The sequence below is a fragment of the Hippoglossus stenolepis genome, chromosome 24 (genome assembly GCF_022539355.2).
Source record: "Hippoglossus stenolepis isolate QCI-W04-F060 chromosome 24, HSTE1.2, whole genome shotgun sequence".
NCBI classification, from domain to species: domain Eukaryota; kingdom Metazoa; phylum Chordata; class Actinopteri; order Pleuronectiformes; family Pleuronectidae; genus Hippoglossus; species Hippoglossus stenolepis.
Window position 1 is genome coordinate 404,783 of NC_061506.1, and position 13,152 is coordinate 417,934.

Genomic DNA, 13,152 nt, shown 5'->3' on the forward strand with positions numbered 1-13,152 from the left:
GACCAGACTTTATAATCATTTATATATTTATCTGAATAAAATATGATCTAATATCTCATGCGGGGCCAATAGGGCCTCCCACCGTCGGTGCTCGGGCCCGAACTATATAAACTGAATTCATAACCATATTCATACCACAGTTGTATTATTTGATGACAGGATTCTTTTACAAGAGCAGATCACTGAATGTTACACGAGTACGTGATATTTCTGTTTCTTCAGTCGACAGAAACACGTCGGACACGTTTGTTTATATCAAGCTGCTTCGCTCTGTCTCACGTCGACATGAAAACACACGACCACTTGAAATAAATAACAAGTAAATAAATACTTTTATTGTTTCAGCTTCTTTCAGCTGCGGATTCTTAAATAACAAAAATCTGAAACGTCACAAAACAAAGATAAACGATATAATACCTGTGAATCTGAGACAGTTTGTTTTTCCACATGCTTGTAATGATGCTAATGTTCACACTGCAGCTGTCATGAGTGCTGGAGCCTCCTGGGGGCGCCAGCAGCACTGAGTGGATCAGACCCATGGACACAAGCATCAGCCCATCACTGACATCACAGCGTCACACAGGATGTGCAGTCGGCTCTGCAGCTCGCCGCTCTGCGCCCGCAGCAGCGCAGCGACACCTGCGGCCGCTCGCTGTGGACAGAACCTCTCACCGACCAGCGAGTCCGTCAGCTCGCCGCTCAGCCGCGCAGGAAGCCAGTCTGCAGGCACCTGGAGCTCACAGCTCTGGACCAGCCCGTTCTTCACCTCCATGTGCAGCTGAGCGGAGCAGCGAGCAGAGGAGTCCGTCAGCTCCAGCTGCGTCTGCACACTGAATTTAGGCGTCTTCCCAAACGTCCAGTCCCAGCTACGCAGCTCTTTCTCCATCCGGCTGATGTCGGGAAACGTGGACTCATCCGTGGGGTCGACGAGGCTGGAGGCGGAGCTGAGGCCGAACTCTGAGGGTCAGGAAACAGAACATCAGCAAATTACAGTTCCACACAAACACTAGAGGGAAGTAGAACCTTCACACGACCTGCGTTGTATTGGTGCACCAGTCCATCAAGAAGCTCCTCCCACTGCAGCGTGGGGGCGTGGTCCAGCAGGTTGGCCACAGGGGAGGGTACGCTGGGTGTGGCGTTGCTGTGGATACCGGGGCAGGAGGGGCGGAGCACGGCGGAGAGGGCGGAGCGGTCAGCGGAGTGAAGCAGCGTGCAGTGATGGTACGACGACTTCCTGCTCAGTCTGGACGCAGTTCCTGTCAACGACCACGTAAACAAGAGTAAACTACACGGGACAATCGGCTGCTCACAGCTCCACTTATAATATTTCATATTTAATAACATCACACTTTAATATTAATGTCAGCTTCAGGGATCAATAAAGTTTTATCTGATCTCATTTCCTGTTATAGAGCAGTGCTTTCTGTCTTATTAAAATAAGCCCCTCCTCCTCTGTACCTGAGATCTTGAGGTGTCCGTTGAGTAAAATGTCGAATCTGTCCGTGGCCTGGACGTCCAGCGCCGGGCTGACTCGCCTCAGAGCCTCGGTGACGACCTTCAGGTTCCTCCGCCGGTCGTACTCCTTCTTGGAGGCGAAGAAGGTCAGGTTGAGGTTCCCGAGGTCGTGGAACACCGTCCCGCCGCCGCTCCGCCTGCGGGCCACAGGGATCCCCATCCTCCTCATGGCCGGCAGGTTGCACTCGGTCCAGGGGTTCTGGTGGCGTCCGATGACGACGGCCGGCCGGTTCCTCCACAGCAGCAGGACACCGCGCTGCTGCAGGTCCACGTTGGCGTCGATCCAGTCCTCCAGGGCCAGGTTCTGGAACACATCGGTGGACTGAGACTTCAGGACCAGGCCCACGTCCGACGGGAACACGCCGCCGGAGCAGGACCTGGTCCTGGATGACTGGACCTCAGTCCGACACGTGAACCTTCTGAGGAGAGACAACGACCTTCTGATGTTCGACATCACGACACAAGCATCAGACTCCGAACATCTCCGGACCCGTTTCAGCTCCTCAGGGCGGAAAGATCTGAAAACACTAAACATCCTCAACATCTCTTCACCCACAATTATGAGATATACATATATATACATATACATATACATATACATATAAAATGGTGTTTCATTCAAATAATGATTCCATCAAGTTGGATATATATGTACATGAGTACATATATAAGTGTGTGTACATACATGTATATTTTGTACAAAGTGAATATGTATTCAGGACTCTATCAATAGATCAAACTTGAGATGTTTGTTTTACTGAACACTAAACTGTAAAAGAATCAAATGTAAAATACTTCACGTTACAGGTAAAGACAAGTCTTTGTACAAAGTATTACTACACACAGGTTACTCACTGTACTTTCAATTAAAGTATTAAAACACATTGAAAACAGTCTCGTGCTGACCTGAACCGACGCGGAATCGGACCAACGAAGAAGAACTACCAGCGACAGACTACTTCCCTTTACAACCTTCAAAATAAAGGTGACAAACTGTTTACGAAACCCAATGTCTCCGTTTATCCGCGTTTTATTTCAAACCAGGAGAATTAAATAAAGAACATAATAAAATACACATCATACAACACGGTGATACTTGTTTGGTAAAGATAATAAGTTACATCTGTGAATTATAAAAGAAATAAAGAAAACGTCTTTCTGAGTAATATCCCCGGTATGACTGGATGCGTTTGTATAAATAATAAATACAATATTATAAAGTACAAACTCTGTTTAAACTACATAAACATGTGTATTTATATGCGTCGTCATGTGTCCGGTGTTACAATAAAGGAAAGCTTTTATTTTGAAGGGTAGAATCCATTTGGTTTCGACCTCAGTCCTACACTTCCGAGGGTCCGTGTTGTACTGCGACCTGCTAAACAAGGGTTCCGACCCACAATACTACTACTACTAGTATAATAATAATACTACTACTACTAGTATAATAATAATAATAATAATACTAGTATACTACTACTACTACTACTAGTATAATACTTATACTACGACAACACTACACTATTGATTATGGAGAATATGAATCTGACTCAAACTGATCTGCTCATTTGAATGAATCTCTACATTACAGCTGTTTATTTCCAGATGCAGTTGGTTATTTACTCGGCTGTGTCCTGTTTTACTCGCGTGTGAAGTCGTGTGTCTCTGAACCGGTCGTCATGAGGAAGAAGAAGAAGAAGTCGAGCAGAGGAAGAACATGTGACCACATCCTGACTCTCTCACTCAGTCACTGTCACTTCATGATGTTTCAGGTGAGAAGTTATTTCAAACGAAACTTCAACTGTTTCTATTCATTTATCTACAGATCGATTTAGACACAGGTTCATCACGAAGACGTTGTTTTGTTTTCATGATGTTAAGGAAAATGACAGAATAAATAAATGTGACCGTTGTTAAATATGAGATTTGAAAATGTGTCTAAGCGACAGAAATGAAAAGCTGGTGAAATATTCCTCACCAGAATACTGAGTTGAAGAGGGTTGTTGGTGTGACGGAGCCGCGGCTGTGTGACTCTGTCTGAGTGTTCAGTCGCTTAGAAACAGCTGCTGTGGTTTACGTGTCCGTTTCTCCGTGACACAGACACTTGATCTGTAAAGAACAAAGGACCCGAGGCTGTGATCTCCGCTCGGAACTTCTACATTTACATCTGACACAACTTCACATTGAACTGAAGATAAAGAAAATATCTGTATAAATAATCTGAACACACGAGTTCATGTCCACACGTCTTTATGTTTACATCATAAACAGTAAATACACTAAACCTGGGAAATCACCTGTTTGGCATTTTGTTATTTTATTGACCGAAATCTTTTACTTGATTATAAAACATTAGAGTAAATAAAGATGGACGACATGACAGCTCACCAAAGTGAAGCCAAAGCATCTCACTCGCCCCCTGGTGGCTGGCTGCAGTATAAGTCATAAACCTCCTCCATGTTAGCAGATGGGACATGGACCAAAGTAAAATCTTAAGAAGTTTCACTGATGTTTGTTCAAGTGTTTGTGATCAGTTTGGTTTTATTTCATCATTTGATGATATAAAACAGGCTGAGACATCATGATTGACAGCTCAGACTGACTCATGATTGGTCCAACATGTGTGTGGGCGGGACCCACGTGGTCGTTACTCGTTGTTTATCATTCGTACGTAAACACGGAACCTTCCATGTTTGTTTTTGTTTGTTTCAGATCAACAGATTCACGTGACGACATCATCCAGACGACAACCTGCGACACACACACACACACACAATCATGCACATACACACTCATCATGTCTGACATGTGGACCTTCTCCTCGTCCTCTCCTCCTCCCATCATCCATCAGTCAGCTCCTCCCCTCTCCTCCCCCTCATCACTCAGAAACCATGGAAACGCTCCCCACGTCCTCCCTCCTCCTCCTCCCTATGTGACCTCCCCTCAACACCTCCCTCCTCAGCACCTCCTCTCCGGCCCTCATCATGATCCAGGTCTGATCAATCTAAACTGGAGGGAATCTGAACTCTGCTCCTTCGACAGTGTTTTCTACCAGGTACGATTTTATTCTGTTTCCTCACAAACCAGAACCGACACGTCTACGTTCTCTGAATCTGAATCTTTTTATCTCAGACCACAGCTCACCTGGATCTGCAGAACCAGAACAGTCCTGGTGTGACTCAGCAGCAGGACACGCACAGATTCTCTTACAACGCTCACCCTCTGGTTCCCGGTGGAGTGTGTGGACATGTTGACACACCCGGTCCAGGTCAGGACCCCTGGGGGCCTCTGGAGACACAGTGCCCTCCAGTGGGCTCCATGTCTGGAGGAGTCGGCCTGGGGGGGTGGAGCTCGGAAGCAACTGGGGACGTGCCTAACACACACTTCTTCCCTGATGGTTACCATGATGGTTACCATGACAGTTACCAAGACGGTTACCATGACGGTTACGTCCCACATGTCTTCTGCAGTCCCACCACCCCTGGTCCGAGTCCTCATTACCCACAAACCCAGACCATCTCCAGCCCCGCGCCTCAGATTCATCCCATGAATGAGACTCTGGGTTTTCACAGAGAAACATCGACGCAGCTGATCCCAGATCAAACCTTCCACCGCTGCCCTCTGACCTCTGAAGCTCGCCAGCACCACCTTCATCAGACGAGTCGACACCTCCTCCTGAACCAAACGGATCTGATCCAGGACCAGACGGACGTCTTCGACCCGAGTTTCTCTCCTCAGGGAGGAGGCCAGAGTGTGAGCGGTGCTGCCCAAGCTCCGAGCCTCGCTGCTGGGCTGATGTGGAGCGACGAGCCTGGAGGAGGTGGAGGTGGAGGAGTAAGAGGAGGAGGAGGAGTAAGAGGAGGAGGAGTAAGAGGAGGAGGAGGAGGAAGAGGAGGAGGAAGAGGAAGAGGAAGAGGAAGGGAAAGAGGAGGAGGAAGAGGAGGAAGAGGAGGAAGAGGAAGAGGAAGAGGAGGAGGAGGAGAGGCACAACCACCGTGGACCTTGGTGAGTAAGAAAAGATTTCAATTTGATTCTTTAGCTCCGGTAACGTAATTATAATGTTCATTTAAAAACCAGCGAGGAAACTAGTGAGAATAATAAACAGAGATATTAACTAAATAAGAAAGTAAAGTGCATCGAGCAACAGTAAGTTTGGAATGAAATGCATAAAGTAATAAAGGATTAATAAAGTAAATAGGTCTATGAGTAAAAAAGTAATTATTAGTAAATCTAAGTAGATAAGTGCACTGAAAAGTAAAATGAGTAATTAAGTGGATTAAAGTGCAGTGAGTTTTTTTTTAAGTACATAAACAAGTAAAACAATAAAAAAGTGAGTAAATATCTGCATCAATACACAAGTGAAGGCATGAATAAATAATTATATGTGTCAATAAATGCCCCCAAAATTAAACGTTATTAATTAAATAAATGCATAGAAAGCAAATGTATTCCTCAAAAGGTAAATGAGCGGAGACAAAAGTAAATAAGTATTTATGGTTTAGAGTAAATATCAATAATCAAACCAGTGAGGGATGAATAAAGTAGAAAAGCAAATATGTCCATAATTCACTAATATGTAAATTCACATAGTATCATTTAGAGAATAATAGAATAATGAACTGATTTCAATGTTTTCTGTTCATTTCCAGATGAAAAGTTCACAACCTGAAAACAACACAAAGGTTTTAGACAACAGGTAAAATGATGCTGTTCACTTCTCAGTGTTGTTCCAACAGAAACTTGTTACTGTTGTTAAAAACCTACAGATGAATAAACCTGTTCAATGTCATGTATTCTGTGTGTGTGTCTGTCTGTGTGTGTGTGTGTCTGTCTGTGTGTGTCTGTGTGTGTGTGTGTGTCTGTGTGTGTCTGTGTGTGTCTGTGTGTGTCTGTCTGTGTGTGTAGCAGGCTGCTGTGCACAGTGTGTAAGAGAGATTTCCGGAGTCTCCCGGCGTTGAACGGTCACATGCGCTCTCACAGCTGCTTGAAGAAGGTTCACACTATGTTTTCTTTCTAACTTGTATTTACTCACAAAGACTGAATGTGAATTAAAGTTAAAGCTCAAGTTCCCATTGATGAACGAGCTCATCAATGCGTCTCCGTGACGACAGCGTTTGAACGCCGGTTTCATGTGGTTTTTTTACCAGGGCGAGGATCCACCCGTCCGCAGCTCGGTCTCCGTGGTGATGCCGGTGTCTGTGCCCGTCCAATCCAGAGTGGCGTCCAAGGCGTGTAGGGGTGGACAGAGGAGATGCAGTCGCACGTCTCCAGCCACCGGAGGCGCTGTGCTCTACCGCAGCCTGATGCACCTGGAGGAACAGGAAGTGGTCACTAGGGGCAGCGCAGCGGCCAGAGAGGTCGAAGGTCATTACACCCCTCCGCTCATGCTGTGTCCGATCAGGGCAGGGCCGGGGCTGTACTGCTCCGTCACCACCAGGAGGCAGCGGAGAGCACAAACTGTTCAGCTTCACAGTCCAAACAGTGAGTCGGTTCAGCAACACAAGCGCCACCTGGAGGCTACATCGTTAATTAAAGATACTTGATGTACAAAATGCTGATGAGTTCGCTCCCGATCCTCGGGGGGGCGCTAGAGGGGAGGGGCCTCTGCTGATTGGATAACAGCCGTGACTGATGTTTAAGTGTCTATCTCTGATTGGCAGATGGACTCAGTGACCTTGTTGCCATGGAGACACCAACAGCAGAAATCAATAAGCCGTAAGTTAAGTTCCAAATCAACTTTTAACGACATCACTATCTGATCACCCGATAACCCTGAGCTGTCAATCACAGGAGGATCAATGTAGGGCGGGGCTTCCAGGCTGAAATCCCACCCCTACGCAACCATAAATACGCCCACTCTGACTCCCAGAATGCACTGTGGCTGTGGACGCCGTGTGACGAGCTGGAGAAACCCGTCAATCAACAGCGAGGTAAACACACAGAAACGTTTCCTCGTTATAATAATCATGATGACAGGTTATTTGATTGACACATTGTTCGTCCAGTCACGACTCTGTTGACGATGGCTCGCTCCAGTGTGGTGCCAGGGGGCGGGGCCAGCCCAGAGCACGCCCTCCACGTCCTATCACAGAGCGCAGGAGACTTTCTGGTAAAACCTTTTTTTTTCTTACAAACCATTTGATTTGATTTGTTTATTTTTAATTATTAAATGATTTGATTTGTTTTCTATGATTTTATAAAAGTTTCAGTTTGATGAACAACCACCAGGTGTCATCAGATCTTAAATGAGTGCTTCTGAATTCTGATTGGTGCAGAGCAGTCCCTGACTCCACCTCCGTGTTTTGTTGTTTGCAGCTGACGCTGGAGAAACTTCTGTCGACTCCGGAGTCCTCGGACCAAAGCCACGCAGGTCAGCGTCCTGTACGAAGGGAACAGACGTTCCTCAGACTCAGATTAACGTACATATTAAATGTTTATTACAGATGTGGCGTGGAGCGCGGGCGAGACGACGTCGCTGGTCAAATCTCTGCGGCTCCATCGGAAAGATTTCAGCAGAGTTCAGAGAGCGGTGAGTTGATTTCTATCGTTATGAGAAAGTGTGATGATGTGTATTTAACGGTGATAATCTGTTACGATCTGTGTTCAGGTTCAGACCAAGTCCGTCTCGCAGTGTGTGGAGTTTTATTATCTGTGGAAGAAGAAGCTGAGTCTGAGAGCGAGGCCCCCTGCTGGGCTGACCGTCACTCTGCCCGAGACCAACGTCAGGAGCTCATCAGACGACTTTGACCCTGAGCGACCTTCAGCTTTAGACAAGAGGAGTTGATGAGAGCGACTTTAGTTTGAAGAACCAGAAACATTGTTTCTCTCATTGTGTCATCAAGTTGTGTTTAAAAAGTAAAGGTGTAGATTATAGATATGTGATCAGTTAGTGACTCCTGATCTCGACCCGCCGAGTCCAAACCTTGTGAATAATCAGTATGAACTAGTTCATCTCATGTAACCACGGCGACTTGTATTTGTTGACCACTTGTTTTTCCACTGAAGAAAATGAGACGAAAACTAAATAAAAAGTCAACTTTGAAATCTGGAAATGTGACGACATCAGTTCCAGTTATTAATGCCTCATACATGACGTATAATGTATATTCTATCTGTTCAGGAGAATAGAGCCTGTCTGGTTCCACAGATCCTCCTTCTCTCTCTGAGCAGATCCAAGGTCAGGTTATAGATAGAGGACCAACAGGACATTGTAGTGTCTTCACTCAGGGACGTTCAGATCTAACTCAGAGACACCGACTCTTTGTGTGTTTCCCCAGACGCGAGGACACAATGTGATTCATGAACACACACTTTACACTGACCCCTTCTCCTTTCACCAGCTTCAGGAAAACTTCCAGAACTAAGCACACGAGAGAAAACGTCTGTGGAACAAAGTGAAGCATCGTGACTCTGAAAACTCACCAATCACATTAATGTCTTAAACTGATCAAACACTGAACACAACAGGAAGCTGAGTCAAAACCACTGATGGAAACTAACATGACCCGACACACACACACACACTATCACACCCACACACGCAGCCACAAACACCCACACACACACAGCAGCTATCAGAAATGACTCGTCAGTCTCACAAAGGTGACACTGTGACAGGAAGTGTGTGTGTCTCTCTGTGTGTGTGTCTCTGTGTGTGTGTGTGTCTCTGTGTGTGTGTGTGTCTCTGTGTGTGTGTGTGTGTGTGTCTCTGTGTGTGTGTGTGTCTGTGGTTTTCATTCATTCAGGTTCAGTTTCTGACCTGAAACACTGAACTAACACACGTAGACTTTACTGATGGTCGAGCTCCGACAAACACTTTAATAATGTTATTACTTATACAACACAAAGATTTTATATATATATATATACGTGTGTATCATTATGGTGAAATAGTCTCACTTATCCAGGGACTGGACTGAAGCCACACACACCCACACACACCACACACACCCACACCCACACACACCCACACACACCCACACACACACCCCCCACCCCCCCCCCACACACACACACACACACACACACACACACAGGTTTAGAACTTCCAGTTCAGTGAAGTTAGTTCTGTGGCTGAATATAAAATTAAAAAGTCCTTTATTATCTTTAATGTTGTGAAATAAAATGTGTTGAACAGTTTCTTAGGTCTGACCTGATTCTTGTTGTATGTTGTTGTATGTTGTTGTATGTTGTTGCATGTTGTTGTATGTTGTTGCATGTTGTTGCATGTTGTTGTATGTTGTTGTATGTTGTTGCATGTTGTTGCATGTTGTTGCATGTTGTTGTATGTTGTTGTATGTTGTTGCATGTTGTTGTATGTTGTTGTATGCTGTTGTATGTTGTTGCATCACTGGATCGTCTCTGAGTGAAGAACAGATCTGGATAAAGAGAGAAAGAAAAGTGGCCTCAGGGTTTGTGTGTGTCTGTCCTCACGTTCATGTTGTCATGTTTTCATGTCACATCCAGGTCAGGCTTTGATATGAGTTACACAACAAGGCCAAAAGTATGTGGACACGTCAGAGCTCAATGTGTTAGAATAATATCTGCAGCATTATACTTTAATAGTCATTATACTTTTACAGTAAAAGTACTGCTTGTCCACAGAGCTTAGCGTGGCTACATGCTACATACATGCTACACACATGGGTTTTGTTTCCTGATGTGTTTTTGTGATTCTGTGGACAGGACTATGCTAACAGTTCCCCTCTGCTTCCAGCCTTTATGCTAAGCTAAGCTAACCACGTCCTGAGTCTAGTTGTGAATGTAATCACAGAGTTTAAACTTTTCTTTTAACGACTCACATGGAGTCAAAGTGTTTTCAGATTAAAAAGCAGCTTCTAGCGACGTGAGGGACGTGTTCCTCTTCGATGTTGACTCAGCACCGTGTGAATTTTCAGTGTTTACTCAGTAAAACAAACTGAATTCATCGACTCTGAGCTGAAAGTTTCTGAACCAGGTTTTAAAAAGTCCACATTCTTCTTGTGATCCCGACTTTCCTGTTTCGTGTGGGAGCTCACAGAGTTTCCTGTGTCTGAATCGGCTTCAGGCGTCTAATAAAGTTTGACTCCTCCTCACTCCAAAGGTCCTTCTGTCTGAAACCAGGAGCTGAGAGGAGCAGGAGAAACGCTGCCACAGAAGAGGAGGAACGAGGGATGGGACAGCAGGAGGAGAAGAAGAAGGAGGAAGAGGAGGGAGCAGCTTCTCCTCTGGGGAAGAAACAGAAAAGCTCCAAAGAAGTTTATTTCTCTGTCCTGCCGGATAAATACGAACCTCTGATCGAGGAGGCGGAGGAGGAGAGAGAGACGCCCGAGGAGAGGAGGAAGAGGAAGGAGGAGAAGAAGAGGAAGAAGAAGAGGAAATATAAAAAGTACAGAAAGGTAAAAGAAAACTGAAATATAATAATCACACTGTGTAATTCTGTGTTCATTAATATCAGCTGATGAATATTAATGAGCAAACGTTTCAATAAAACTACATTTAAAACAAATTATACTAGTTTATGTAGAAATAAAATATAAAATTCAAATGAAAACAAATAATAAAATACATTACATCAATAAAACATGATTAAATAAGAATTTAAAATCCCAAAACCACTAAAATACGAATTAAATATAAAGAGAAATGACTAAAATAATAAATATTTTTACTAAAACAAATCATACTAGCTTATATAAAACTCAATAAAACGACTGCAACGACTCCCAGTGAAACCAACTGCATTGTGGATCTCAGGTAACCTTTAACCCTACAAATCTATATAATCTCTATAATCTCTATAATCTCTAAACATGTATAACTGCAGAAGGTAAACACCTGAGACTCGAAGCTGAGTCAATAAGAAGCTAAAGAAGATTCTGGAGTTTCTCTGTCTCCAGAGGAGCAGAACTCGAAAGCTGAAGAACTGAGTGAGATATTAAAGGGTTATGGTTATGGTTATGGTTAACAAGTTAACAGCAGCGTTTGACTGACGGCTGCAGGTGAAGTCACGTTATCTCTGCTGTCAATCATTGACTCAACAGGGTGAGTTTGACCTTTGACCCCGACACACTGGAGCAGAGATCACTAACAGCACAGAGAACTGATGACCAGCACTCAACAGGACCTTCTACCACTAGTGACTCCTCCTGCAGGAGAACTCTGGATACTCACGATATATCATCTTTGATACTTTACTTCTGTTTCTGCAGGAAACTCATTCTTTCTCCATCTGGTTGGAAAGAAACCTTTTGTCTCCAGACATGAATCAAGCTGCAGCTTCTCATGACTTCAAATTCATCAGAGTAGAGACAATCTACGGTTTATAGCCCCTTCATAGAGCACTCAGCGTTTCCCATAATGCATCATGATAAGCCGTGTACAACCGATGGTCACTCACTGAGCACTATATCCCATCATGCACTGCAGCGGAGAGAGGAGCGAGGTCAGCAGGAACAGTCCGACCTGTCGTAGAAATGTAAATAAGAGCAGAGCGTATTTATTCATACCTTTAAATAATTATTAACACTAAGAGTAAAGTCAACATTCAACGTGTTCTGGGGGATTCTCCAGCGGCGACGTCGTCACAGAGGAAAAGATCAGATCTTTGTTCTTCTTCTGATGAGCTCAGCACATTGAGACGTTATGTAGTATATAGTATATGTCCTCAGAAGGACCCAGGTCCCCGAGACCTTCACAGGAACCACTGACCGTCTCTTGTCTCGGCAGAACGTCGGGAAGGCGCTGCGCTTCAGCTGGAGCTGTCTGATGATTGGCTTACAGAACATGGCGTCCGTTTACACCACGCCGGCCTCAGCTGTGGCCACGGTGGTGACGGTGGTTAACAGTGGAGCGGGCAGCCGGCATGACGGGGCAGTGAAGTGACCGCTGAGGCCAGGAGGTCAGGAGGTCAGGGGCCCAGGAGGTCAGGGGCCCAGGAGGTCAGGGGCCCATGGGGGTTCTGGCCCCTGTTCGATAGTTTGCATTCTAATAAAACCTTTTGTTATTTCACTTTTGAAATAATCAAACCTTAATGTGTTTACTTTCAGTTTGTTTTATATTTTAATCATCAGTGTTGGTGACATTTACTCTTATTATATATATGAATATATATTTGACATTATAAATTAATATTTTCTTATTTTCAACTCTTTCTGAGATTAAACAGTATTATATGTTTATTGTGTATTTGACATGTTATAGTGTATTATATAGTTTTTCTTTCTTTTCTGCTTCAGACCAATGTAACAAACTCTTTTATTAAATATGAATAAACATTAAAACTTCTACTGGAAATGAATTGACTTTGTCCCTTTAAATATACTTTATACTTTAGACCTTCCATACCTCCTTACTTCCTTCACTACCCCCTCCTTTCCCATTTCCTTCTTCCCATCCTCCCTTTTCTTTGCTCCCACATCAAAGGACCACATGATGTCACTGTATCAAGATATTCTGCTCCTTCATGTTTCAACAAAAAACTTTAAATGAGAGTTCACTGTGAATCTCTCTCTCTCTAACTCTCCCTCTAACTCCTCTCTCTCTCTCTCTCTCTCTCTCTCTCACTCTCCCTCTCTCTCTCTCTCTCTCTCTCTCTCTCTCTCTCTCTCTCTCTCTCTCTCTCTCCAACTCTCTCTCTCTCTCTCTCTCTCTCTCTCT

The 13,152-nt window shown here is 44.5% G+C and overlaps 3 protein-coding genes across 4 annotated transcripts; 2 read left to right on the forward strand and 1 right to left on the reverse strand.

Annotated features, from left to right (window-relative positions):
• Nucleotides 1–309: 309 nt before the first annotated feature.
• Nucleotides 310–2,516, reverse strand: lipt1 (lipoyltransferase 1). Of its 2 annotated transcripts, XM_035150773.2 has the most exons (5): nt 2,422–2,516; nt 1,913–2,033; nt 1,459–1,852; nt 1,035–1,256; nt 310–957 (listed from the first exon to the last, which is right to left on the reverse strand). In XM_035150773.2, exons 2-5 carry the CDS (start codon nt 1,967–1,969, stop codon nt 551–553), a joined length of 1,080 nt encoding a protein of 359 aa, XP_035006664.2. In that variant the 5' UTR covers nt 1,970–2,033; nt 2,422–2,516; the 3' UTR covers nt 310–550. The 2 variants fall into 2 exon arrangements, with proteins under 2 accessions (XP_035006664.2, XP_035006663.2); XM_035150772.2 differs by having other exon boundaries at nt 1,459–2,033.
• A 2,903-nt stretch (nt 2,517–5,419) lies between these two features.
• On the forward strand, nt 5,420–8,567 carry LOC118103634 (zinc finger protein 541). Its single transcript, XM_035150769.2, has 10 exons — nt 5,420–5,520; nt 6,165–6,211; nt 6,421–6,508; nt 6,663–6,996; nt 7,176–7,230; nt 7,306–7,445; nt 7,521–7,624; nt 7,831–7,885; nt 7,959–8,044; nt 8,123–8,567. Exons 2-10 carry the CDS (start codon nt 6,165–6,167, stop codon nt 8,297–8,299), a joined length of 1,086 nt encoding a protein of 361 aa, XP_035006660.2. The 5' UTR covers nt 5,420–5,520; the 3' UTR covers nt 8,300–8,567.
• Nucleotides 8,568–10,498: 1,931 nt separating this feature from the next.
• LOC118103641 (uncharacterized protein C1orf115) lies at nt 10,499–12,727 on the forward strand. The gene is made up of 2 exons (XM_035150777.2): nt 10,499–10,892; nt 12,223–12,727. The coding sequence occupies exons 1-2, from the start codon at nt 10,668–10,670 to the stop codon at nt 12,376–12,378; spliced, it is 381 nt and encodes a 126-aa protein (XP_035006668.1). The 5' UTR covers nt 10,499–10,667; the 3' UTR covers nt 12,379–12,727.
• The last annotated feature ends 425 nt before the right edge of the window (nt 12,728–13,152 follow it).

What these genes read in the sequence shown, in the direction of transcription:
- lipt1 (XM_035150772.2), bottom strand. Translation starts at nt 1,969, where the DNA reads ATGTCGAACATCAGAAGGTCGTTGTCTCTCCTCAGAAGGTTCACGTGT. An exon ending in CGGACACCTCAAGATCTCAG is followed by an intron (nt 1,257 to 1,458) that starts GTACAGAGGAGG and finishes GGTCGTTGACAG; the next exon opens with GAACTGCGTCCAGACTGAGC. An exon ending in GGTGCACCAATACAACGCAG is followed by an intron (nt 958 to 1,034) that starts GTCGTGTGAAGG and finishes CCTGACCCTCAG; the next exon opens with AGTTCGGCCTCAGCTCCGCC.
- LOC118103634 (XM_035150769.2), top strand. Translation starts at nt 6,165, where the DNA reads ATGAAAAGTTCACAACCTGAAAACAACACAAAGGTTTTAGACAACAG. An exon ending in AGAGCGCAGGAGACTTTCTG is followed by an intron (nt 7,625 to 7,830) that starts GTAAAACCTTTT and finishes TGTTGTTTGCAG; the next exon opens with CTGACGCTGGAGAAACTTCT. An exon ending in CTCGGACCAAAGCCACGCAG is followed by an intron (nt 7,886 to 7,958) that starts GTCAGCGTCCTG and finishes TGTTTATTACAG; the next exon opens with ATGTGGCGTGGAGCGCGGGC.
- LOC118103641 (XM_035150777.2), top strand. Translation starts at nt 10,668, where the DNA reads ATGGGACAGCAGGAGGAGAAGAAGAAGGAGGAAGAGGAGGGAGCAGCT. An exon ending in AATATAAAAAGTACAGAAAG is followed by an intron (nt 10,893 to 12,222) that starts GTAAAAGAAAAC and finishes TTGTCTCGGCAG; the next exon opens with AACGTCGGGAAGGCGCTGCG.